Consider the following 27,835-nt stretch of genomic DNA (forward strand, 5'->3'; position numbering starts at 1 on the left):
CAAGCAAAGGGTAAAGATAAGAACTAAGCAGTGTAAGGCTCTGCCATGTCCTTGTTGAATGTGCTCTGATACCACTTGAGTTTCTCTTGTCCTTATTCAAGGCCAGAACCATTCCAGGAATTTTAGAGAAAATTCGAGACATTTGAAAAGCATGCCAAAGCTTTAGCTATTATCATTATCCATTATTTTCTGCTTTCCATATGGCAATTACTTTATGATCACACTGCAAATGTGGAATGTATTATCAACACGGCTTTAGAGGCGATGAAACTGAGATTCGAGGAATCATAAACTTCCAAGATCAAACTGGTAAGTTCAATCCAACACAAATCTCTGGCGCTCTGCGGTGCCGTGGGGTCCACCGCGCAAGTGGAATAGTAAAGTCAGACAAAAGTAAAGACAAAGGTGGGACAATCGCAGAGCCGCAGCAGAAGAGGATAAAATGAGCCATCCGGCCTCAGGAAACTTCCGAGGTACGCAAGGCGCGTCGCCGGCCGAGGCAGACGGACGGCGTGGAAGGGGAGCTCACTGAGAGGGTGGCCGCATAAAAACCTCCCTCAGGTTTTCCAAGACCACAAGGTAAGCACGTTAAAAACCACAGCGCCGCGCTCAGTCAACAACTCGTAACGGAGACGAAGCAAAATCCCCCGCAAAGCGTAACTCTCATCCTCCACAGCGGCTCCTCGACCGCCAAACCCATCCCGACATCCTTTGCGCCGCGTCGCGCCGCGCCAGCCTTGAGGCGCTTGGACCCCTTCGGCCGCCGTCGGCTCTGAGTTGCTACGGACAACCAAGCTGCCATTGCTATGTCTTTGCAACAGACCCCTCAGTCGCGGGTGTTCGTGGAACTGCTTCCCTGGGCTGACCGGGGCCGGGAGAACTATCTGCTCTCGGGCGGAGAGACGCTGCCGGGCCTCCGCCGCCCTCTCTCCTCAGCGCCGGCCCAAACTCCCACCCGCGAGGTGCATGTCAGCGGCACCGCGGAGGTGTCTGCGAGCCCCGACCGGGCGCAGGTGGTCGTGCGTGTTAGCAGCACCAAGGGGGCGGCGGCCGAGGCCAAGAAGAGCGTTTGCCGCCGCCTGGACTACATCACGCAGAGCCTCCGGCTGCAGGGCGTGCAGGTGAGCGCTCCGCCGCCCAGGAGCTTCCAGCCCGACCGCGAAAAGCCGGCGGCGGAGGGTAGGGCGGGTTTTGAGCGTCTGGGACACCTTTGTGTCTTCGGCGGCGTGGGGGGCCGCGAGGATCTGGCTGAGTGTATCTCTGGCCCATCCTCCTCACTTCAGTCGTGTCCGACTCTTTGCAACCCCATGAGTCGCAGCACGCCAGGCCTCCCTGTCCATCACCAATTCCCGGAGTTTACGCAAACTCTTGTCCGTCGAGTCTGTAATGCCATCCAATCATCTCATCGTCTGTCATCCCCTTCTCCCCCCGCCTTCAATCTTTCCCAGCCCATCCTTCTAGGGGAAAGTAATTATCAGCTGCAGTGACTTGTAAAACAAAAGAATTAAAATTGAGTGGGGTTTTATTTGGTATCACTTGTCGCAGTAATTTGTTTTTAACCTTGAAATGACGAACTGTTAAACTTGAAACAGTAAGATGTAAATACTTGCATAAGTAGTGTGCTAGACACTGAATCATTTTTTTGTTTTTATTCTGCACCCCTCCTCCCAGCCTGGGAAAGCTTTCCATGAAGTGATTCTCAGGTATTCTTCTCAAAAAGTAATGTGGCCTGGGGCGGGATAGGGGGAACATTGTACCCATTTTCGTTTTATAAAGACTCAAAATTTTCTCCGAATTGTTTAGTTTTAGCTTAAAAAAGAAAAGTAAAAAAAAAGAAAGAAAAAAGAAAAGTAAGCCAGTATATTGTACATGCCACATATGTGAAATACTTCTTACCAGAGATGATCCTGAAACAAATCTCTAAATAAACCTTGCCCTAAGCCCACTTAAAAAAAAAAAAAAAAAAAGAATGAGTCTTCTTTAATTCGTACAACACCCCTGTTAAGCAGGTTTTAATATCCCCACTTTCCAGATTTCAGGAAGTTAAATAATGCTCTGAACACCCAGGGTTATATTTGAACTCCTGTATTCTCAAAACCAAAATCTAGGTTTCTTTCAACTATCCTAGGCTCCAGATAATCAGAATGAAAGAGAACTAGAAAGCACAGACTTCATAGGCTGTCTCTGATCCCTCCTATTACAGAGTAGCCTGAAGGCCAGAGCTGTGATTTGTGTCCCCCCAACACTGAGTTCTTAAAAGTGCTCTTGTTAGAAATGACACACCCTGAAAAAGCAAGTCTTTATTTTAAGGAGTTTTATTTGTACTTATAAACATAGATTGCATTTATAAACATAGATGTATTTTAAAAGTCATTTTGAAAAGTTGCCTCTAAATGATTTTACAGTTTAGAAGGATCTGCTGCTAATTACAAATTATGTGAATAAAATTAATTTAATATATAGAAATATATTTTCTCCCCCAAACTGCTGCCAGTGCTGCAGACATATTTGAATAATATAACTAATTCTTAAGTTTTTTGCTTAAAATGTATACAAAGCTCACATAGCTGCAACTTCTAATTTGTAAAACAGGATCAGTCACTACATCCAACTTAAAGTAATTACATTAAAGACTTAGTGTTCAAGACATGCAAAGGTCAGTAATCTCCAGATTATCTCTGCTGATGGAGGAAAGCAGTGGTAAATAATTTGTTCAGTAGAAAATGCAAATAAAATCATTTATATTACATTTTGGGTAAATTTAATGGGTCTTCACAAAATCTTTATTCATTTTAAGCTTTAAAATCTGTGTTTATAAACATCACTCCCCTGATTAAAAGGCCCCTCATATTCCAAACTCTTTCACTTAATAGATGGAGCTTAACTCTGTCATTTCCTGTCATCTCCTCCCCTCATAGACTGACTTCTCTTTTTTTTTTCTTTAAAAACCAGCCCAAGTTCACTTCTTGAGCACTTTTTTCCTACACTACTCCCTGCATACCATACTCCATTCACCACCCTTAATAAAATGTATCACTTTATATTATAATTACTGCTTTCCTTGTCTCTCCTGCATATTCTAAACCTCTCCAGAGTGGAGATCATTTTGTCTCTTCTTTGCTTTGTATTGGTGGGTTATGTTTCGTACTCCTCACATAATGTGTACTTAGAAAATGATTTTTAATAGACTATTCAGCTATCATATAGATCATATATAATTTTATGGTTATATATAGTTTCACCTGTGACGGCATGACCTCATTTTGAGTGTTTTCATGGAAAAATGTTTTAAAGTTCCAAGCAATATTTACTCATTCAACCATAAAATACTTATTAAACATTCCTGATCACTACATTTTAAATAAAACACTTATTAAACATTCCCTATTACTGTTCCTATTTTTCTGTTATCTTTTCTTTAAACTTGAAAAATTAAGAGAACTTTAACTTTAGAGATTTAGAGAACTTTAGAGATTTAACTTTAGAAAACTTTAAAAATTAAGATTATCAATAACTATCTCTCATATATTGCAAAAATTTTCCCAATTTCTTATTTGCCATGTAACCTGTTTATAGTATTAAACATTAAAAATTTTAAAGATTTATTTAAATTCTCTTAATAGTAAAATTTTTCATGATATTTTTGAGTCTTCTAGTAAATCACTTAAACTCTTTGAAGTTTTATTTTCTTCATAAGGAAAGCTCATAAGGAGATTAAAGCTAAACGATAAGAGTTTTTAAAATCTCCAAATTTGTAAGAACTAATTTAATCTGTTTTTATTGTTTTCTTGTTCTGCTTCAAATGTTGGTTAAAGTACTATTGTTTTTATTGTTTTTCACTTCAAATAAACATTTCTCCCGCAAAAAAAAAAGTTTTCTGACTTTGGTGTAATGCTTATTGGGTCCTTCACAAGCCTGAAGCTAAATAACTATTAACTAGTATTTCCTGGACTTTTTAGGGACCCTTTGTAGTACATTAAATATTTACTACATTTGGAATTTATTTTGGTATAAGGAAAAGGGTTTTGTTTTCTCCTAAATGGGTAAGTTGCTGTACTTACCCATTTAGAAGAAAACATCTATTGAAACCATTTATTAAAGTCTATCTTTCCCTTACTGGATGTGCAAGAATCTAACTCAAGTGCCCTTAAAAATAAAAATTACTGCTTTATTTGATTTTACGGTTGATTCAATAATAAGAAAACAGATAATTAAAAGCACAAAATACCTGACCATATACTTCACCAAAGAATATATACAGATGGCAAGTAAACACATGAAAAGATCCTCCACATCATTTGTCATTAAAGAAATGCAAATTAAAACCACAATTTGATACCATTATGCATGTATTAGATTGACTAAAATCCAATACCATTGATGATAGCAAATGCTGGCAGAGATGTGGAACAACAGAAATTTTCATTCATTACTGGTAAGACTGCAAAGTGGTTTGGCCACTTTGAAAGACAGTTTTACAGCTTCTTACAAAGTTAGACTTACTATAGGAACCACTAACCCACAAGAGAATCAAAGACTTAGGTTCACATATAAATTTGCACAAGAATATTTATAGCAGGTTTATTCATAACTCACTAAAACTTTAAAACTTGGAACAGCCAAGAGGTTTTCAACAGCGGAATGGATAACTGTTACATGCATGCATTGGAAAATTGCTCAGCAATAAAGAGGTGCAAGCTATTCACAGAATAACATGAGCAAATCTTAAATATTATAAGCTAAAAAAACAGATTCAAAAGGTTTACATTCTATGATCCATTCATGTGACATTCTGGAAAAGGGAAAACTATAGGGACATAAATTGGTGGACAGGTTGTTTGATGGCAAAGTGGTTAACTATAAAGGAGGTGCACAGAGAAACTTTTCAAGGGGAAAAAATTATTCTATGTGGTACTGGGGTGGTGAATACACTTGTCAAAACCCATAAAACTGTAAATCACAAAAAGGGGACACTAATTATGCAAATTTAATAAAAAAAACCACAGATCAATTCCAGGACAGAACCCAGACTGTGACAAATGAACCTAACTCTGTTACAAATGAATGACGTAATTGCACTGAACATGGGGACAGAAGGTGAGCAGTGTATCCTAAGTAAGTTTGGAAAATTATATTTTACTAGGAACTAATGATAAAGATGAAAGATATATAAACTCTGTACTCTAGTTAGTAAATGTCTTTACAAGGTTTACAGTTCTGAAACTGCTTTATATGTATAGTAGGCTTGAAAAATAGGTGGTTGGTGAATGAGGGAAATCAGGTTTCTGACTACTGGAGAGGAAATTATAGATAAGAAAGGAAGGTTAGAATGAACTCTGTGGTTCTTAATTAAAGTTAGAAACATCAGTATGAACTCATGTTTAGCTTAGTATATATCAGATGGATAGATACAGAAACAATTGTGGATATATGTGTATATGTCACAAAGAGTTGGACAAGACTGAGCGACTGAACTGAACTGATATGTACCATAGAATAAAAAAATGATAACATCAGAAAAACCTGAAACTGAGGTATATGGAACTCTATACTATGTTGGCAACTTTTCTGTAGATTTTAAATTTTTCTAAAGTAGAAGTGATTAAAAGGTTACAGAATAGCATATAGAGTATAATTTCATTTATAAAAAATTCTATACATCTACAAATTTTTATGTGCATGGATAGATGATTTAATTAAATGTTTACTGAAATATTAACATAAGGGGTTTGGAGACTATTCTTTCTCTAGTATTAGATATTCATTAATTAGTGTATATTATTTTTATAAAAACTATAATGTTAAGTGAAACAATAAAAGATACTTTCTTTTCTGCTATCTTTCCTAAAATTATTTCTCTAATAATTTTTCCGTCAGAAGTCTTATATCAAGTGAAGTGGGGGAAAACTGAAAAAAGACATCTAAGAAAATAGAAGATATGTTTACATGTCATAAAAGAATACTAAATGACAAATGTTTCATGTATCAAGTTTCATGTTTTCAACTTTAAGCAATGTATACAGCATTGGTTTAGTTTATATTTATCAATACTGTAGTTTTCTACAATGAATAATTATTACCATAAGATGATAATATCACAAAAATGAATTAATATTTTCATTGAAACTGACATCAGAGCTATAATTGGAACTTAAGTTCAGATTTTCAGGTTAAAGCTTTTTAGAATTTTCTAGGTCTATAAATGGCTTGAAATTAGTGTATATCTTAAAATTCATGTGCATCTAAATCCTTTACCAAATAACATAATTAAGTGATTGAGCATCATCATCTTTATTTAGCATGTATTTTTAAAGATACAAACATTTATAAAATATAAGTTCTGCCTATCCCCAAGAGTGGGAATAGGTCAAGAATTCATTTCACTAAATTTTAAAACCCTTTTGAAACATAAATAAGAAGTTCAACTTTTTTATCAGAATTATATACCCTGTACTTACCCAGAGAATCAAAAAGCATTAATGTTACTTTTCTAAGAACAGGCTGGCTTAGGTCCAGTATTTCAGGAAATGTTTACATCATAATGGTATTGCATCTCTGTTTGCCGAGTGCCTTCTCTGTCAAGCATTTTATTCACAACTTTTCATTAAATCCTCAAGTCAGTTCCATGTGATCTCGGAGGTAATAGCAGTGAGTGGCAGCTTGAAGCAAGATCTTAGTTTCCTACCTGGGAATCAAACCTGGGCTGGCTGGGTGAAAACCAGGAATCCTAACCACTAGACCACTAGGGGCTAGAGGCAGAGCCCTGGCCCTTGACCTCTTTGAAAAAAGAATTTTACTAAGAGACCAAGGTTGTAAAACAGGCAGAGATTATTAGAAGCACCATACGTGTGAAAGAGCACAAAGAAAAGCAGTTTATTTAGGACAGAAGCAAAGCAGAGCTACACACTCAGAGAACAGTTAGGGCATCTTTGCTAAAGGTGTGGTCTGAATTGCTAAAATAGGGGCCTTCTTCCAGGTCTTTGTTTTCCTCTAACCAATTATCTTGCTTGTTGTCTACATCTGATCTGACTCAGGGCCCTGTCCAATGTGCGCATGAATCTTTTGGCCAAGATGATTCCAGCACAAGGGTCTCTGAGGGGTTGGCAAAACATATTATGGGTTAGCACCCCCTTCCTTTTTGACCCCCTAGGAACTTTTCTGCACATGTACAGTCAGGGAGGTCTCTTTTTCCTGAAGAATGAAAGATAGTGGTCATCTTTTTACTCCAGCAGGGCTTAGTTCCCCTCTGCTCCTGCCATTATCTTTCCCCCTGAAATTTTGGGGGAGGGTGAGACGAGCTCTAATTGCTCAGCCTGACAAACTCCAGTGGCTCAGCCTGGGGCCCATCTACCTACTACCTCACATGCAGTGTAACACAATTTTATAAGTGTGGAAACTATGTCTCAAACAGTTGAGTAACTTGCCCAAAGTTGCAATACTATATGTGTTCAGTAAATTAGTATTATTTGTGAGTTAAACATTTTATAAACTCTTAAGATCCCTACAACATTCAGAATGTTTTAGGTACAAATAATGCTTCATATATATATCACCCTAAGTTCATACTTTTTGAACTAGCTAATGTAAAAATTACAAGTGGAATGACAATTATGATGAAATATTAGCAAATATTTGTAGGTTTCTGGATTTATGTTTTTTTAAGGAAAGTTTTAAAGCCAATTCTTTTCACATATTTTGTTATTATGATTTTAATAAGTACAGGTTTATACTTTATGTTTTAGAGTAATTGCATTTAGTAGCCAAACATTTAGTAATCCTATTCTTGTACTTTCTGTTTCAGTCAGAAAATGTAACTGTGACAAAAGATTTTAAAAGGCTAGAAAATGCTTATCACATGGAAGCAGAGGTATGTATTATCTTCAGAAATAATTGGAAACAGCATGACTTTGTGGGGAAAATTTGCATTTAATTTATTCTTGAAAGTCAAGTACAGGAGAAATACTTCTCATGGTGTTAATTAAAGATCATTTTTCTCAAAATCATTTTTGGTTTTACCTATATGGGTGAGATTTAAGAGAAATTGTTTTGAAATGGAATAAAAATAGCAAGAGGGAAGTAGCATTTAATTGCCACCTGAATAAAATTTTAGTAATGTTATCATGTAGTCAACAGGAGGAAACACTACAGAGGAAAAATTTCTTCTCCTCAGATAAATAGCAAATTAATAGTCATAGCATAAAGGATTGAAAGACTTCAACATTCTTTTGTTTCACAAGACAATTTTATTTTGTGTTAAGATTTATTTAAAAATAAAAACTACTCAAACTTTGCACAAATTGAAAAAATTGTTTATTTTTTACACACAATTAATGAAAATATTTAGTTCCTACAACTGTTGTGCTTTTTACTTACCTTCAAAGATTTTATGATCAGGACTTTATGAAGTCAGAGTATGTTATAAGTAGTTACAGCTAGGTTAGAAGACTGCTGTCTCTTTTTGATTCCAAACTTCTTGGAGTATGTGCTTAGTCATACTGCTTCCTTGCCACAGGAAACAAACAAGAGTTGGATTAAAATGGAATCTTGTTAATCCAATCAGAGAAACTTTGCCTTTAGAGATGGAAAATACCTCAAGAAATCACCTAGTCCTACCTTCAGGCAGATAATATATTATTTTTCCTAGATTTAAGGGTGTGGCTTTAGACTAAGATAGCTTAGGCTCAGACTTTTTAAAGATCATATTACAAGAATTAGAATGGAACTTAGAATCCTGGCTTCTTATCTCTTGAGTTAGTAATTATCATAATACACTGTTGTCCTTATATTTACTTGAATAAATTTATAATTTTTTCACTTAAAATTTAACTATCTAAAGGAATTTTAAAAATACTTATAATGATTTTGGGTTTTCCTGTTGGCTCAGCAATAAAGAATCCACCTGCAATGCAGGAGACGTCGTAGGCACCTCAGGTTCAATTCCTGGCTCAGGAAGATCCCCTGGAGAAGGAAATGGCAACCCACTCCAGTATTCTTGCCTGGGAAATCCAATGGACAGAGTAGCCTGACAGACTACAGTCCACGGGGTTGCAAAGAGTCCGGACATGACTTAGTGACTAAACAACAACAATTATGATGATGTTAGGGCTCCACCTGGGAAATGTTGAAGTAACACCTTGGCTTTGCAATTCCTTTATCTGTCTCTCCACTTCTCATGTTGTTTTCTTGTTACAGTTTCTGTGTTGGAGAGATTTTAAAAGCCTGGGACACAATAAGCATTCAATAAAAGTCTATTAAATAGAAAAAGTAGTATAATCAGTTTTCCCTCTCCTTTTCCTTGCACGTTTCCATGTTTCAGGTGTTTTCCATACATTATCTCTTCTAATCTTTTTTCAACTCTTTATTTTTGTTGTGAAATATTTTATACATGGTTTGTGGTTTTAGTTGCTAAGTCGTGTCCGTGTCCGACTCTTGCAACCCCATGGACTGTAGCCCGCCAGGCTCCTCTGTCCTTGGGCTTCTCCAGGCAAGAATACTGGAGTGGGTTGCCATTTCCTTCTCCAATGTATAAATCATATTTATATTTGATTTATGCATTTAAGTCATATTTCTCCTATCTTATATTTCCCCTATGTTCAGCAAAAATATTGTTCAAAATCAAAGGCCAATTATAGACTTTTTCAGAAAGGTGAAAGAATTCATTACCATAGATCTTCAATCCAAGGAATGTTAAATGGAAGGTGGGTAGGTGGAAGAGAATGGTACTAGAAAGGAATAGGAATCCCAGAGGAATGAAGAACACTGAAAATGGTAACTACCTAGGTAGATATGATATTTTTCTTATATCTCTATAACTCTACACCTATATAAAAATAATTGTTTAAACAAAAATGATAATGATGAACTTTAGGGAGTATAACATATGTAAAAGTAAAACATATAACAGCAATAGCATGAAGGGAGAAATATAATATTTAAAGTTTCTTCTGTGTGAAATGGTGTATCTCCTGAAGGTAGACTGCAATAAATCAAACATGTATATACTGTAAATTCCAAAGCAGACACTAAGGTAACAAGTTACAGTAAAGAAACCAATGAAGGATATTAAATAGAATAATAAAAAAAAAAAAATAGTCAATCTCCTCCAAAAAAGGCAGAAAATGGGGAGAGGGGAATGAAGAAACTATGAGACAAATAGAAAATCAGTAGCAAGATCAAAAGTTTAAATATAACCATATGAATAATCACATTAAATACAGATAATGTAAGGGGCTTCCCCAGTGGCTCAGTAAAGAACCTGCCTGCTAATGCAGGAGACATAAGAGACACAGGTTCGATCCCTGGGTCAGGAAGATCCCCTGGAGGAAAGCATGGCAAGCCACACATTAACACACACACATTCAATTATGTATGCTCATGCATATTATATATATATATACTTACACGTGGTAATATGGTAATATACATATGGTATATGTATGGGCTTCTTAGGTGGTACTAGTGATAAAGAACCCGCCTGCCAAAGCAGAAGGCATAAGAGATGCGGGTTTGATCCCTAGATCAGGAAGATCCCCTGGAGGAAGGCACAGCAACCCACCCCATTATTTTTGCCTAGAGAATCCCATGGACAGAGGAGCCTGGCAGGCCTTGGTCCATGGGGTCACAAAGAGTCGGACACAACTGAAGCGACTTAGCACGCACACATGCTGATGTATAAGTGAGAGGAATGACTAATAATACAAGAGATGGGATGGAATACTTAGGATTATTTTGTTATTATAAGGTTATTATATTATTATACAACCCATGAAGTGGCATAGTGTTATTTAAAGTGGACTTGGATTAGTGGTAAATATGTATTATGTACTTTAGGGAAACCACTGATAAAAGCTTGAAAAATACAACTGATATGCTAAGAAAGGAGAGGAAAAAAGGAACCATGAAATGCTCAGTTAAAATCACAAAATGCAGAAGACAGAAAAAAGAACAAGGGAAACAAGTAGAAAACAGTAAAGAATATGGTGGATGTTAATCCAGCTATATCAGTAATGCTTTGAACATCAGTGGTCTAAATGCAGCAATTAAAAGACAGATTGTCACAGTTGATCAAAAAACACCACCCAACTATATGTTATCTATGAGAAGTCTGTTTTAAATATAAAGACATATATAGATTAAATCCACGGAGAAAAATTAATGATGCTAACACTAATAAAAAACAAGCAAGAGTCACTATTGTAATTGTAGACAGAGCAGACTTCATAATAGGGAGTTATCTAGGATACAGAAGGGCATCACGTAATGATACAGGGCAGTTTTCCAAGAAACATAACAATCCATGGGGACTTCCCTGGTGGTCCAGTGGTTAAGACTCTGTGCTTCCAGGGCAGGGGGTGCAGGTTTGATTCCTGGTCAGGGAACTGAGATCCCACATGCCACATAGTGGCACAGCCAAAAAATAAAAATCGTCCTTAATATTCATTCTCCTGAGTGTCAGACTACATCAGGCAAAAACTAATAGAACCTCTAGGAGAAATAGGTGAGTCCACTATCATAGTTGGAGTCTCCAACTTCCTTTATCAAAAAGGGACAGATTCAGGGACTTCCCTGGTGGTCCAGTGGTTAAGAGTCTCCCTGGCCATGCAGGGGACACGGGTTCAGTCCCTAGTCAGGGAACTAAGATCCCACATGTCATGGAGCAACTAAGCCTGTGGGCCACAACTAGACAGACTATACACCACACAAGAAATTCCACATGATGCAATGAAGACCCTGCGTGCAGCAACTAAGACCTGATGCAGCCAAGTAAATAATTTTTTTTTTTAAAAGGAAAGTCACTTTAAAAAGAAGGGGCAGATTCCGCAGGCATAAAATCTAGTTAAATTCAACAATACCATCAATTGACTGGATATAATGGACATCTACAGGCCTTCTCAGGTAGTTCAGTGGTAAAGATCTACCTGCCAAGCAGGAGACATGGGTTCCATCGATCCCTGGGTCAAGAAGATATCCTGGAGAAGGAAATGGCAACTCACTCCAGTAGCTGTGTAGAAAATCCCATGGACAGAGGAGCCATGGGTTCACAAAGAGTCAGACACAACTTAATGACTAAAAAAGAACAAAATGGAAATCTATGAATTACTTCCCCCCAAAACAGAATTCTTCTCAAGCTCTCATGGAACATTCACCAAGATAGCACACATTTGGAGTTTGGGTCTTTCAAGAACAAGCCACCCATTCTCAATACTTGGCTCTGCAGTAAACCTTTCTGTGCTCCCCTCCCCCCTAAAATACATTCTAGGCCAAACCTTATCCCTTAACAAATTTAAAAGTATAGATAATATGATGTCTGCTCTCTGATCACAATGGAATTAAACTAGAAATAAGTAACAGAAACATAATTGGAAAATCCCCAAATATGTGGAGATTAAACAACACAATTCTAAATGACATGTGGATCAATGAAGAAATCCCAGGAGAAATTTTAAAATATTTAGAACTAAATGAAAATGAAAATACAATCTATCAAAAACTATGAGATGCAGCAAAAGCAGGGCTTAGAGAGAAATTTTAGCATTGAATGCATATAGTAAAAAGAAGAAAAATCTGAAATAAAGAAGCTTCTGCCTTAAGAAACTAGAAAAGAGAGCAAATTAATCCAAAGTAAGTATTGAAACCAGACAGAACATCAGTCTTCCACGGATAACATTTATGATGAACGGCAACTGTTCTATATTGTATAAGATGACTCTTTGCTACTCCAGCCTGTACTTCAGTATCTGTATGTTATTGTTTTACATAATTTATATAAAGTGCTTCAGTACCTGTACCTCATTGTTTTACATATTGAGCTTGTGTAAAGTTTCCTTAGGAAAAAGGTTTAGTTTGCTTCCATAGAATGTTTTAAGACTATAGTTTTCAAGTATTGCTGAATATATAAGAACTGCTTCCACACAGTTAAAGGCAGATGGCATAATGAAATAGATGAGCTTTTGCATATAGATCTGAAAATAACTATTGGATGAAGAAGCTTATCTCACTGACAGCAGTGAAGCATGAAGTAATTACCGCTAATCAGGAAGCTGGCTAACGTCTAAAGAGATGTCTAAAGAGTCACGAAACATTTATCAGGCTAAGAATTTAGCCAAATAATAAAATTGAAGGGGAAACCCCCCAATTCTGTTTCATAAAAAGTCCCTGACTGATTTTAAATGAAGTTCAAAATGTTCAAGTCAACATTAAACAAATTACAAAATTCATAAGCAAAAATAAATTCAGTAACAAAATTTGGTTTTAAGTACCAAGTAGGCCTTTCTTATCTGTTACGTACTATAAAATGACTTCACTGTAATCTGTCTTTACTTTTTTTTAACTCACATTTAGAAAAAAATTTGAAATCATGCATCAAACATGAAAATAATTTCAACTGTTATTTCGTTTACAGGTCTGCATTACATTTACTGAATTCGGAAAAATGCAAAATATCTGTAACTTTCTTGTTGAAAAGCTAGATAGCTCTGTTGTCATCAGCCAACCCCAGTTCTATCACATGCCAGGTTCTGTTGAGAACCTTCAGTAAGTTAAGCACATCTTTAAATGAATTATCAACTAATTAAACAAAACTGTTCCATCCTACAGTTTGTTCAATGTCTCACTAATAATCTCTGCATTTAATTCCTAAGACGACAAGCCTGCCTTGCTGCTGTAGAAAACGCATGGCGCAAAGCTCAAGAAGTCTGTAGCCTTGTTGGCCAAACTCTAGGAAAACCTTTAATAATCAAAGAAGAAGAAACGAAAGAATGGGAAGGCCAAATAGATCATCCCCAGTCATCCAGACTTTCAAGTTCATTAACTGTACAACAAAAAATCAAAAGTGCAACAATGCATGCTGCTTCCAAAGTATTTATAACTTTTGAAGTAAAGGGGAGAGAGAAGAAAAAAAAACACATCTAAAATTCTGACCAAAATATATTGTGTTTGTATCTTTTTTTGTCTATTTTTATACTTTTTATAACATTTGCTTTTGTCCTAAAAATAAATATTGTATAGTATATAATAAAGTGTTTCACCCCCAAGTCTGTCAATCCTTGAATATAGTTCCACAGAATACTTACATTTACTTTCTGTTTTCAAAAACTTATTACGGGAAATATTCTGGAAATAAATGTGTTATATACACTTGTATACAGACAGTTCACATAAGTGCATGTGTAAATAATTTTATATTTCTACTCTGGAAAGAAATGTTGACACAGTTATTAACATGATTCTTAACATTCATTTTTAGAAAGAACAATGGGCTTCTCTGGTAGCTCAGTAAAGAATCCGCCTATAATGCACACCTGCGTTCAATTTCTGGGTTGGGAAGATCCCCTGGAGAAGGGTATGGCGACTGCTGCACTATTCTTGCCTGGAGAATTCCATGGACAGAGGAGCCTGGTAGGCTACAGTCCATGGGGTTGCAAAGAGTCGGACACGACTGAGAAACTAACACTTTCACATTCACACTTTCACAGCATTCATTCTTAGAAAGAAGAATGAGCAATACATAACTTTAGATAAAAGGATAATGATGTATACTAAGAAAATGTTCTGATGCCAGAAATAAAAGGTAATATATGGACCAGACTCTTCACCAGACCTCCTTTGATTATACCAGCATTCTCCAGTACAAATAGAATGCAATCCGTGTATGTAATTTAAAATTTCTTAGTAGGTATATTTTTAAAAAGTAAAAAATAAACAGTTGAAACTAATTTTAATACTTGATTTAACCTAGCATATCCAAAATATCATTTCAGCATGTAACTGTTTTCTAAATAAATAATGGGTTATTTTATATTCTTTTTTATGTTTTCAAAATCCAGTGTGTATTTTATAGCACATCTCAATTCATATGCTGTATTTTCATCACAAATACTTGATCTGTATATAATTTTTTTTAAATATAGGCAGAAAAAAAAAAGATTCACATACCTATGTTGTTCCAGATATGCTTAAAAGATCTAGTAACTGGATCAAGTTTCAGTTTGTAATTTAAAAAATTTTTTTTTAATTTTAGCATTCAGTTCCTTAGTTGCACTAGCCACATTTCAGGAACCTGAAAGCCGTAAGTAGGCAATGGCTACCATGTTGGACAATGCAGAGCCATACACTGAGATGATCCTTAAGGCTATCTCGGCAAGTACGTCACTGCTATTGCAATGTACACTGTCTAAAGTGTATCTACAGAAAACAAGTCTGTCGTGTTGCACAGGCTTACCATTCCCCACCACACAGCTAGGCCCTAGGGTGTTTTCTCCAATATTTCTTGTCACTCATATGCAAGTATTTCTTTCCTATAACATTTCAGTATGCAGTTTCCATCCCCACCCACTTTAAGTGGCCCTAAAAACCACTTCTCCATCTCTTCTGTAGTATCCTTAGTGGGAGGCAGTATGGAAGCTAAGAAGAAGAACTTCAGAATCTGACACTGCTATTTTAAAATCCTGATTTTACCACTTGGGTGTAAGCTTCTTTAGAATGGAGATCTTGTCTTTCTCATTCACAGCTGCATTCTCAGTCTCCGCACAGTGACAGGGCCAACACAGAGTAGGTTCTCAAATACCTGCTGAGCACATAAGCCGGTTACTAAAAACTTGGGAAGTCACTTTAATTAAGCTTCTCTTTCATCACCAGTGAAATGACGCTAATATCTATCCTTTGGTGTTACTAATAAGGATTACAGTTGATAAATGTAAGACAGTAAAGAATAATGCCTAGCACATAGCAGTCATTTGGTAAATGGTAGTCACTCTTATCAACTGCATTCTTTGATTAATGTCAGCCCAAGTAAAAGCTGCCTTTTCCAAGTCTTCCATTAAGATGATTTTTAAATAGTCATATTAAAAATAAACATATCAGAAAATCAGTTTAAGGTGTGTTGAATTTTTCAAAAAACAAGTTAAATAAATTATATCTAAGCATTTATTTATCCACTTGAGTAAAAATGTACAGCTGAGTCTACATCAAGAAAAACTTTGTTCATACACAGTAAAATTTAATCACGGAGTGATTTTTCTTAACCATGGCTACATTACATTTTTGGTTCCATATATGGTAAAGAAGGTTTTCTTTTTTTTTTTTTTTTCCCATCAGGAAAGATATTTTTATTTATTTTTTTTCTCTTTTTTTTCCCAGAAGGTTTTCAACTTAGCAAGAAATATCAATACCTAAAAACAAATTTTAAGTTGGCATGCATTTTTTAGGATTCACAGGCATTTTTACAGATACTGCTTCAAAAAAAAAAATCCTGTAAAATGGGCAGTCCTACAATTGTATACAGTATGTAAGAGCAGAGATCTTTCAATGATTGTACTGGTTTATGTATGACCTGTGCTCTTTAAGAGTATCAAATTTAGTTGCCAGTTAATAGCAATTTAAATTCTGACACGTGGCATATAGTGGAATCTCACAATGAATTATTCAGGGGTCTATGCCACAAACCGTACTTGAATAACCTATACTGAATTTAATGCTTTACTTCCTTTTAAAGAAAATCTTTCAAGAAAGCAAAAAATTATAATTGCTATTTCCTGAAAGATTTCTTTCTAATTAGAATATTTGAAACAGACCTGATGCTGAAGCTGAAACTCCAATACTTTGGTCACCTGATGTGAAGAACTGACTCATTTGAAAAGACCCTGATGCTGGGAAAGATTGAAGGCAGGAGGAGAAGGGGATGACAGAGGATGAGATGGTTGGATGGCATCATTGACTTGATGGACGGACGTGAGTTTGAGTAAGCTCCGGGAGCTGGTGATGGACAGGGAAGCCTGGCGTGCTGCAGTCCGTGGGGTCACAAAGAGCTGGACATGACTGAGCGACTGAACTGAACTGAACTGAACTGAAACAGACCCACCCACTCCTTTTTAGAAGGAAATCCTATTAAAATAAGGTTTCTGAATATTACTGATAAAATAGGACTCCATTCAGCTACAAACTAAAAATTACATTTTTTTAAATTTATTTTAATTGAAGGATAATTGCTTTACAGTATTGTGTTGGTTTCTGCCATAGGTGTACATATGTCCCCTCTCCTGACTCTCCCTCCCACATCCCTCCGCGCCCCACCCTTCAAAGTTGTTACAGAGCCCTGGTTGTAGTTCTCAAGTCATACTGCAAATTTCCAGGGACGAAGATTACATTTTTTGGTAGTAGCAATTTACCTGACTTTTATCAGTATTCTTATTTGACAGTTAACTTGAGTTCAGTGTAAATAAATAAGAAAGACCTGCAAAAATATTTTTTAACCTAAGATTCTGTACCTCATATTCCATAAGTATTGTTATGTCCTCTTTGGAAATGTAGGCTTAGGATACCCCAATTCTGTCAGACTTGATGAGAATTTGATAGTGAGGAATTCTCACTAGCCTAAAAAAAAGAATGAATTATTAGGTCAAAAGTGGGAGTTAACACATTATCTACAGTACAGAATTATTTGGAAGACAAACGCTTCATTATTCATTCCAGAAAAAACTACATAAATTAATTTAATCAAAATAACAAGCGTTTATTATTTTATTCATATTATACTTGCAGCCAAATAGTTTCTGATAGCTGTAATCTGTTGTGGCCTAAATTTCTTAATCATATTCGATTATGTTAAAAGACTAGAATTCACACTGGCTAATGCAAGTCAAACATTTTTCTCAGGGTGAGATAATAGACACTTTTCAAGAGGGATTATTTGTAGTATTTTACTAAAAGAAGAATATTCTTTTAAAGCCTGTTAAGGAATTCCCTGGTAGCTCAGCTGGTAAAGAATCTGCCTGGAATGTAGGAAGACCCTGGTTCTATTCCGGGGTCGGGAAGAACTCCTGGAGAAGAAATAGACTACCCACTCCAGTATATTCCAGCTTCTCTCGTGGCTCAGACAGTAAAGAATCCACCTGCAGTGTGGGAGACCTGGGTTCGATCGCTAAATTGGGAAAACCCCCTGGAGGAGGGCATGGCGACCCACTCCAGTATTCTGGCCTGGAGAATCCCATGGACAGAGGAGCCTGGTGGACTGTAGTCCATGGAGTTGCGAAGAGTCAGACAGGACTGAGTACAGCACAGCACATAACCTTTAAGCAGGAGGGCATCATGTTGAGTCACTCTCTGGAGCTCTGGCTTCAACGTCCCAACCAACAAGTAGACCCAGATAGCCATGTCACTTGTGGATGATCACCAGTCCCACCTCAACATAAACAAATGCTGATTCTGGACTTCAGATGCAAGGTGGTTCTGTTATAACAGTTAAAAGGCAGAAAAGACTAACCAAAAATATATTTGCTACACAGAGTTTAAGATCTATCAGGGCTTCATAATGCTGGGTACAATTAATAAGACAAATTAGTGAACCAAAAGCTAAAATTAGTTTCCACACTAAAAGATTAAAAGCCTAGGTGGCAGAAGAAAGTACAAATCTACCTGAAACAAGGTAGTGATCCCCAAATTAAAAATAAATCCTCCAAATATCATATTACGATCTGGTGGTGGGGCAGGGGTATGCATATGTGTGTGTCCCCATTTTTTAAAATATAGAGGTTCTTTGCTCCTTCCCTTCTACAAATGATTTTGAACCAAAGAGTCAAAAACAAGTAAACAGTTCCAGTACTTCACAACATAAAAATTTACACTGATCACATTGAAAGTGAAAGTGAAGTCTCTCAGTCATGTCTGATTCTTTGTGACCCCATGGACTGTAGCCTACCAGGCCTCTCTGTCCATGGGATTTTCCAGGCAAGAGTACTGGAGGGGGTTGCCATTTCCTTCTCCAGGGGATCTTCCCAACCCAGGGATTGAACCCAGGTCTCCCACATTGCAGACAGTCACTTAAACATCTGAGCCACCAGGGAAGCCCAGTTAATTACATCCTAGTTTTTCATCTGTCTCTACTCAAGACTATGAACTCCTCAGAAATAGGGTTATGTCTTAAACATCTCTTTTCCTAGGACCTGGCTAACAAAAGGCTGAGAGGAGGAAAAGTTGTTGGTCAGTTATTCTGCTTTACCCCCAAAGGAGAAAGATAGTGTTTATAGCAGAGTACCTGAATGTTGGTACATATGGAAGCGGGGATGGGAAATGCAGGGCACTGATTCCAGAATCAAATACAAATATGATCTTCTGTAATAGGCTTTGAAAGTTAAATTAACAATAATGGGAACAAATTCGATTTAAACATGTTTATTAAAAGTTGTAAATTAACTGAATTTCTTACATGCAGTTCTACAGTGACTGCAGTCAGATTTTCAAAAGCAACTTTCCCTGGCATTGTTTTATGGCCTGTTTTTTGGGTGGTCTTTTTTTTTTTCTGTTGTTTTTTGTGGGGTTTTGGTGTTTTTTTTGGCTTTAGTTCACTGTTTTTATTTACATAACCACCCCCCAGACAAGCAACACTAGCAGAACACAAAGCAGAGATGCCTGTTGGTGACCATCCTGTTCAACTTTCTTCTGCGGAGGGTCTTCTCAATGGCCAGTTAACACGTGGAGTTCATTTTGTGTTTGCACATTTTCTCTCTAATAGTCATGCTTTTATTTCTCCAAAGTTTAGCTCTCTCAGGAAAGAGGTCTGTGGCTATGTCACAACATACGTTTTGTCATTAAACTGGTCTCCTAAATTGTTTCAGAAACTATATTCATCGTAAGCTTACTGGGTCAGCTCTAGGTGGGGACCTTGGCCCTACGTGCCTATCACCACTGAGAGTAATGATAGCAATACTTGGTCACACATTGCTCACACACAAGCCTTAACAAACTCTCAGGGAAAGTTGCTTCGAAATTCTGACTGCACCCAATATAAAATTGCTTCTAAGAAATTCAGTTAATTTACAACTCCTGATAAACAGATTTAGCTTAAATTGAATGTTTCCTTACCATTAATTTTACCTTCAAAACTTCTTCTAGAAGATTGTATTTGTACTTGATAGCAATAATGAATTTGTACCTCATACAAAAATGATTTTATGCTTTTTCCTTTTACTGAATCAGTCATATTTATTACAATTCCACTTAACATTATTGTAATGATCTAGATAAATCAAGTTTAGCCCCAAGTAAGAAAATAGCATCAAAAGAAAATTTTTCTTAGTTTATGCTAAACTAATTATAAAAGGTCTAAAGTATTACATTTTGTATTAGAGTAGGAGATGAGGTATAATTAACTTGAAGTTGAAAGTCAGTCAATAAAATACAAAATTATTTTAATGCAGTAAATATTTCCCTAGCTCAATACCTGCAAGGAAAGCATAGATTTTTTTCTTCATTGTATCTGTTCCTAAAATAATAAAAATGCAGTAATACAGATTGATGTGTTCTACAGAGAATCTAATTATGAATATATAGCTGAAACCTTTGAAATTTTTATTTGCAAACCAGAGGTCAGCATATATTTGAGAAAGAACTATATTTGTTTCATTCTGTAGGGATGTTGAGAATTCATAGTATCCCCAAATATGACTACTGTTAAACGTTACATTCATTTAAAACACTCAACTGTTTAGTACTTTGTTAGAGTAAGAAATAGAAAAATGATGATCTCACTAACATTAAACCCTACACTTTAGAAATGTTTCATCTAAAGGATTAAACATTTCACTGTCCAATATGAACTAATGATTTTCCATATTATTTGGTGACAATCCTGGAAACATAACCCTGCAATAACCACACGACTGAATAGCTATGAGAGTACCTACAGCTCTGAGATTTAAGAGAGAGTCTAACTCTTAGGCCTTCTACAACAGCCCTGATGGCAGGAAAAGGAGAAACTGTAGCAGCATCCATAGGTCACCCAACTACTGCTTCCTCACGTGTTCATTAAGGGAACATGAGAGTTCCCTTGTTCCTTTGTTATCCTTGGAAAACAACAGGCGTGACCGGGGCTGTGACATCACTCCCAGAAGTACATGTGGAGGCAGCTGTTTCCATGCTTACTTTGCAGTTTGCAGTTGGCTACGTGCCAGAGCTTCAAAAGAAAAGTGTAAAGTCTGAATATAAGGAATTTTTTCAAGTCATGATCAGGAAAGCATGTAGTTGTAATGCTACACTTGCAAGCAATATCATTTAAGAAGAAGGGGTAAAAGCTGAAATTAAAAAGTTTGGCATTAATAAAACATATAAGAAATCAAGTTCAGGCAATATTTGGGGCTTCCCAGGTGAAAGGGAAAGTGTAAGTTGCAGCCAGCTCTTTGTGACCCCATGAACTGTAGCCCATCAGGCCCCTCTGTCTATGGAATTCTCCAGGCAAGAATACTGGGGTGGATTGCTATTTCCTTCTCCAGGAGAGATCTCCTGGCAATCTCTCAATATACAGGGATTAAACCCAGGTCTCCTGTACTGCAGGTAGATCCTTTACCATCTGAGCCACTAAGGCGCAGTCTTGTAATCAAAATTTTGCTTAGGTTTCTTCCTTTAAAAAAAAGAATTCTGAATACTCCCCTTCCTACCTTGTCTCACATACAAATTGATATTTCCCATGAATGCTCTCTCTTACTAGTCATATATGGTCAAAACAAACAGCCCAAAATCTTGCATGTAAGTGTCCTTGACTAAGTCCACCATATTGCAAATAAGGCCAGGCATCTTTTAACTTCTGCCACTGAGAAGATGAATTATCATAGTTGGTGAGGTTTTCATGACTGATTTGGGAAAAAAGTAGATAATTGTTTTAAAAACTGTTTATTATCAAGTCTTAATAATAGTTATATCAGGGTATTTTTTTGCTACCTGCATCATAATTCTTTTTTCATACTCTGTCCAAAAATATATCCTCCTTTTCAACCAAGCCTAAACTAATCTGAGACAAATGTTGAAATAAATGTCAAGTTACTTAATTATCTTTTACAGATTTTTTAAATTCTTTTTCATAAAAAAAAAAGTCAGCATGAAAATGTCAAAATTAAACTATTTTTATTTTCAAGGTTTTAAATGAATGTTGGATAATCTTACATTTGTAGAATCCCTTAAGCCATCTGTTTACTAGATGTCTATTGTCAGTTATATGCCTATGCCAATAATTATTTTTAGAACACTTTTGATCCTCAAGAGGTCTTGATGCTTTTAAATTTATGGATGTACACTATTATCTGAAAAATCATATGATGGTTTAGTCACTAAGTCATGTTCAAATCAAGTGACCCCATGGACTGTAGCCTACCAGGCTCCTCTGTCCATTGGATTCTCCAGGGAAGAATACTGGAGTGGGTTGCCATTTCTTTCTACAGGGGATTTTCCTGACCCAGGGCTCAAACCCAGGTCCCCTGGATTGCAGGCAGATTATTTACTGACTGAGCCACTGGGGAAACCATATAAACATTTGTATATATAGATGTAGCCACAGAGACACATAAATTATCAAAATAAAAGGGGTGACTCCTTTGCCACTTTTCCACTACTACCAACACTATAGTTTAAAGGAAATGAATCAGACTCTTCTTTTTAAACAGGGAGTAATTATCCCTATTCTTAGCTCCCTGGCCTTGAAAATATTTATGCAGGAATAACAGCAGACGGTAAACAATCTGCCTGCAATGCAGGAAACCCAGGTTCAATCCCTGGGTCAGGAAGATCCTCTGGAGAAAAGAATGGCTACCCACTCCAGAATCCTTGCCTGGAGAATCCCATGGACAGAGAAGTCTGACAGGCTACAGTCTATGGGGTCACAAAGAGTCGAACAAGACCGAGCAACTAACTCTTTTACTTTACTTTTTCGACATGGAATTAATAAGTTTTAAGTAGATTTCTAGAAGCTGGAGAATCTTCTAGATGGTCAGAAAAGATCATTCCTATCTTCCTTTATTTTATACACAGTATCTTAGTTCAAAATATATTTCAGAAAGAGTATGTACAAACCGAGAATCAGATTAAGCAAAATTTGAAAGTAGATTTATAAGTGCCCTCATCTCGTCTTTAGTAGCCAGTGCTTCATGTGAGCCCTCCATTTTTCACTCTATGGGATTACCATCTAAAAGACCAGTCCAAGACTTCCCTGGTAGCAAAGTAGATAGAAATTGACCTGACATTGCAGGGGAAAGAGGTTTAATCCCTGGTCCTGGAAGATGCCACATGCCACAGAGCAGCTAAGCCTGGGAGCCACAACTACTGCGTCTGCGAGCCGCAAGTACTGAAGCCTGTGTGCCTAAAGCCCATGCTCCTAAACAAGAGAAGCCCCGCTCACTGCAACTAGAGAAGCCTACGCACAGCAATGAAGACCCTGTGCAACCAAAAAATAAAATGAAATAAAAACAAAACTATTCTGACAGTCAGAAAGCCTTAAACAGAAATAAAATGGTTTTAAAACAACAAATGGCATTATGTACATTAATATGCAGCGAATGATAATGCTTGTTACCTATATCTAGCTATCATCTCTGAGAGAAGAACTTGACTTTTATCCAACCATGTTGAGTTTATCAGTATAAAAGTAAGAGAAAATAGACCTCTTCCATGAAACAAGAGTATTAAAATATATAAACGCTCACACACACACACATACACACACACATATACCAATATTCAGCATTGATATGTGATTTTATAATAATATTTTACTATAGTTCTCTGATGCCGCAAGAGTTCACAAAACTGCCAAAACAGAAAGAAAGAAACACACACCTCAGGATAAAAATCCAGATTTAGCAAGACCAAAAAACTGATATATAGGGTCTGTCTGAAAGAGTAACTCAGTAATTTCCTTTCCTCAAAGGGTAAGAACAGTATACACCAATAAAAAGGTGAAAGTAAACTACCCTGGAGTATATGGAATGCTGAATATTCTTTTTTTCCTGAATAACCTGGTTTCTTTTCCATATATATACGGAAATGGTACATGAAATAAAGTGAACAAAAAACAGACTAAGGTCATGTTTTTACTACCCTCATAGTCTTGCTTCATTTTCCTTGAGATAAAACTGAAAAGTAAGTATTTTTTCAGAAATTACATTTTGTCATCTAAGGTTCCCCTGATGGCTCATCAGATAAAGAATCTGCCTCCAATACAGGAGACGCAGGTTCGATCCCTGGGTTGGGAAGATCCCCTGGAGGAGGAAATGGCAACCCACTCCAGTATTCTTGCCTGGGAAATCCCATGGACAGAGGAACCTGGTGGGCCACAGTCCATGAGGTTGCAAAGAGTTGGACATGATTAAAGTGACTGAGCATACACATTTGCTTCTTCAGTCTGATCCTAATTAGTTTCTGTCTTGGGCTTCCCTGGTAGCTCTGACAGTAAAGACTCTGCCTGTAATTCAAGTGATCTGGGTTCGATCCCTGGGCCAGGAAGATCCCCTGGAAAAGGGAATGGCTACACACTCTGGTACTCTAGGCTGGAGAATTCCATGGACAGAAGAGCCTAGGGGGCTACAGTCCATGGGATCAAAAACAGTCAGACACAACTAAGCGACTAACACTTTTACTTTCAAGTGACTTTACTTTTATCTAAAATTGTTTTGAGCCCCCATTTGCCCATCATTGCTCTAGCTAGTTTTTAAAAAGATTTTAAGAAGAGTGCTCGCTTATTCTTAAAATTAATTGCAATTTTAAAGTATCTGAATCTATCAAATATGATTGAAAAATATTGTACTAATCTCAATAAGTAGATATAGTATTATAATTTATTAAGCCACCCTTCCTTGTCCCCCCAAGAAAAAGATAAGGGGATATTTGATTTCAGAACTTCCACTACAAAAGGAGATGAATGCTGATCTTATATTAGTTTTGTTCAAATATTTATAGAAGAATGACGATCTCATTGTGCTGTTGTTTAGTCATTAAGTTGTGTCCTATTCTTTGCAACCCCGTGGACTGTAGCCCACCAAGCTCCTCTGTTAATGGGATTTCCCAGGCAAGAATACTAGAGTGGGTTGCCATTTCCTTCTCCAGGGGATCTTTCGGACCCAGGGATCAAACCTGTTTCTCCTGCATTGGCAGGTGGATTCTTTACCACTGAGCCACCAAGGAAGCCTATATCACTGTATTAGGGGATTTCTATTACTGGAGTTTACTTTTTACTATAAACGGTAAAATGCACACATGCTGTTTAATAGCTTTTATTTGTCAAAAGCTTCTAAATTGATTGGGCTAACCATCTTCTGCCCCCACAATCCCAAAATATTATTTTAAATAACGTGTAAAGTTCTCCTCTGAAGGATGGTAACTTTTTTTTTTTTTTTAGGGATGAACGAAAATAAAAGAATTACAATACAGTACAACCCTTTGATTCCTTGAAGACTCTAAGCAGAACCACTGCCAACCTGAGTCAGTAGTTTCTAGTGGAGGTCAGCCTACAGTACACTATCTTCAGGAATCTGCAAAGTGAGAAGTCTTCCAAGCTGCCTCTCTATGCAATATATCAGGCAATATGTTCATTCATCCTCAATGTGCAAACTCCTTTAGCAAGATTTATATACGAAACAAGGACTCCCAGGTGGCTCAGTGGGTAAACAATCCACCTGCAATGCAGGAGAACCTGGATCAGGTTTGATCCCTGGATCAGGAAGATTCCTTGGAGTAGAGCATGGTAACCCACTTCAGTATTCTTGCCTGGAGAATCTCATGGACAAAGAAGCCTGGCAGGCTACAGTATATAGGGTCACAAAGAGTTGGACACAACTGAAGATACTTGGAGAAGGAAATGGCAACTGACTCCAGTGTTCTTGCCTGGAGAATCCCACGGAGAGAGGAGCCTGGTGGGCTGCCGTCTATGGGGTCGCACAGAGTCGGACACGACTCAAGCGACTTAGCAGCAGCAGCAGATTCTTAGCACTCAGGCACGTATATGAAACAACAGATGTTTTTTAATTACTGTGACAGAACTCAATAACTTACTAGTTATTTTTTTATATTGGATTGGATTGAAAGCTAGCTAGAAGAATTACCGGAGAAGGAAATGGTAACCCACTCTAGTGTTCTTGCCTGGAGAATCCCAGGGACAGAGGAGCCTGGTGGGCTGCTGTCTGTGGGGTCGCACAGGGTCGGACACGACTGATGCCCCTTAGCAGCAGCAGAGAAGCATTACCAGGTCATTAAATTTCTTTCCAGCTACAACTACTGTTCTTAAAAGAAATGATAAATGCCATAATTTATTTCCTGTAATTTAAGAACCCAACTTTCCACAAAACTTAAGTTCAAGATAACAAGTTTCTTACATTTTGTGAGCCCTGATAAAAATCTCACATGATGATAAAAATAGCCTAAAGAGAGATCTTAGAATGCAAGAAAAGCTTCCTTCAGCAGGAAGAGAAAAGCCTTTCTTAAAGGTTAATTGAAATTCCTAAGGCCCATTTAATCCACAGTTTCTGTGTTTCTGTGGGGCTTCCTGGGTAGCTTGTATGATAAAGAATCTACCTGCAATGCTGGAGACCCGGGTTCCATCCCTGGGTTGGGAAGATCCCCTGGAGGAGTGCATGGCAACCCACTCCAGTATCTTGCCTGGAGAATCTCATGGACAGAGGAGCGGGGCGGGCTGCAGTCCATGGGGTCTCAAAGAGTCCGACATGACTGAGTGAGTTTCACTTCCTTTTCTGGGTTAAAACGATAACAGGTTCGAAGTTGGCACTGAGAATGTTCATTTTGTATGTGTGTCCAACACACATATTAATAAAATAAAATACTGAAACAGCCTAATTAAATTGGACCTTAAATTGGACCTAATTAAATTGCTGAATTGGGCTATTCTCAGTCTGGTATAAAGGGGATCTTTGTGGTATAAAGAAAGTTGAGCACCGAAGAATTAATGCTTTCGAACTGTGGTGCTGGAGAAAACTCTTGAGAGTCCCTTGGACTGCAAGGAGATCCAACCAGTCCATCCTAAAGGAAATCAGTCCTGAATATTCAATAAAAGGACTGATGCTGAAGCTGAAACTCCAGTACTTTGGCCACCTGATGCGAAGAACTGACTCACTTGAAAAGACCCTGATGCTGGGAAAGATTGAAGGCAGAAGGAGAAGGGGTTGACAGAGGATGAGATGGTTGGATGGCATCACTGACTCAATGGACATAAGTTTGAGTAAACTCTGGGAGTTGGTGATGGACGGGGAGGCCTAGCATGCTGCAGTCCATGGGGTCTCAAAGAGTCAGACACGACTGAGCGACCAAACTGAACTGAACTGAACTGAACAGTCTGATATAGCTCTTGCTGTTGGTCAGTGTGACATAGGTGCCTACATAACCACTGCAGTGTGTGTGTCTGTGTATGCTCAGCTGTGTCTGATGGAATTCTCCAAGCAAGGTTGCCACTTCCTCCTCCAAGGGATCTTCCTGACCCAGGGATCAAACCTGTGTCTCTTGCATTTCCTGCAATGGCAGGCAGATTCTTTACCATTAGCAACCACCAGGGAAGCCCCCAGTTGCAGTGTGTACATCTACCAAAAGAACTCTGGATTTAGACATGGAGTGGGACAGAATCCATGTGCACTAATTTTTTAAGCCATCATCTGCTGACTCTACATCAACAGTGGTCTAAGTGGTTTCTCCTCTTCCTTTCAATTTCTTTTGCAGCATCAGGTTTGTTTCTTGATTTACATGCACTGTAGAGCTGAAGGACCACAGGAGTCAAGGCTGAGCCCGCTTTCTACCTAAACCCAAACTCCTTCTGCAGTGTCTTTGATGAGTGGTCGGACAGTCTTTGGCATTGGAGTATTCGTAGAAAATTACAAAGGATGATAGAATGAAGGCCAGTTTGGGGTGAGAAAGAAAACATGAAATGAGAAGTGGGAAAAGTGTTCATTGAAGAGAAGGAAAATTACTGACTGCAAAAGAGAAAGCAGTCAGATAACACACTGGCCTGAAGAGCTGCACATCCCAGCAATGTAGACTTTAACCTAGCTTCTGTCAGCAAATCCACTGTGTGCATGTG

General features: G+C 37.4%; 1 protein-coding gene across 3 annotated transcripts; it reads left to right on the plus strand.

The window, feature by feature from the left end:
- The first annotated feature begins 676 nt into the window (after positions 1-676).
- On the plus strand, positions 677-27,829 carry IRAK1BP1 (interleukin 1 receptor associated kinase 1 binding protein 1). 3 transcript variants are annotated; one of them, XR_010659945.1, is made up of 7 exons: positions 677-1,121; positions 7,802-7,867; positions 13,403-13,533; positions 13,641-14,397; positions 16,570-16,738; positions 25,154-25,293; positions 27,478-27,829. XR_010659945.1 is itself a non-coding variant. In XM_065911672.1 (4 exons), the coding sequence occupies exons 1-4, from the start codon at positions 807-809 to the stop codon at positions 13,909-13,911; spliced, it is 783 nt and encodes a 260-aa protein (XP_065767744.1). In that variant the 5' UTR covers positions 677-806; the 3' UTR covers positions 13,912-15,858. The 3 variants fall into 3 exon arrangements, 1 of the variants encoding a protein (XP_065767744.1); XR_010659944.1 differs by lacking the exon at positions 27,478-27,829 and having other exon boundaries at positions 25,154-26,364; XM_065911672.1 differs by lacking the exons at positions 16,570-16,738; positions 25,154-25,293; positions 27,478-27,829 and having other exon boundaries at positions 13,641-15,858.
- The last annotated feature ends 6 nt before the right edge of the window (positions 27,830-27,835 follow it).

Source organism: Muntiacus reevesi, chromosome 19, assembly GCF_963930625.1.
Source record: "Muntiacus reevesi chromosome 19, mMunRee1.1, whole genome shotgun sequence".
In the NCBI taxonomy this organism is placed as follows: Eukaryota; Metazoa; Chordata; class Mammalia; order Artiodactyla; family Cervidae; genus Muntiacus; species Muntiacus reevesi.

Bases quoted from the DNA above. Each gene is read 5' to 3' on its own strand.
- IRAK1BP1 (XM_065911672.1), top strand. From the start codon at position 807: ATGTCTTTGCAACAGACCCCTCAGTCGCGGGTGTTCGTGGAACTGCTT. The intron at 1,122-7,801 runs GTGAGCGCTCCG...TTTCTGTTTCAG, and splicing joins TCCGGCTGCAGGGCGTGCAG to TCAGAAAATGTAACTGTGAC. The intron at 13,534-13,640 runs GTAAGTTAAGCA...TTAATTCCTAAG, and splicing joins GGTTCTGTTGAGAACCTTCA to ACGACAAGCCTGCCTTGCTG.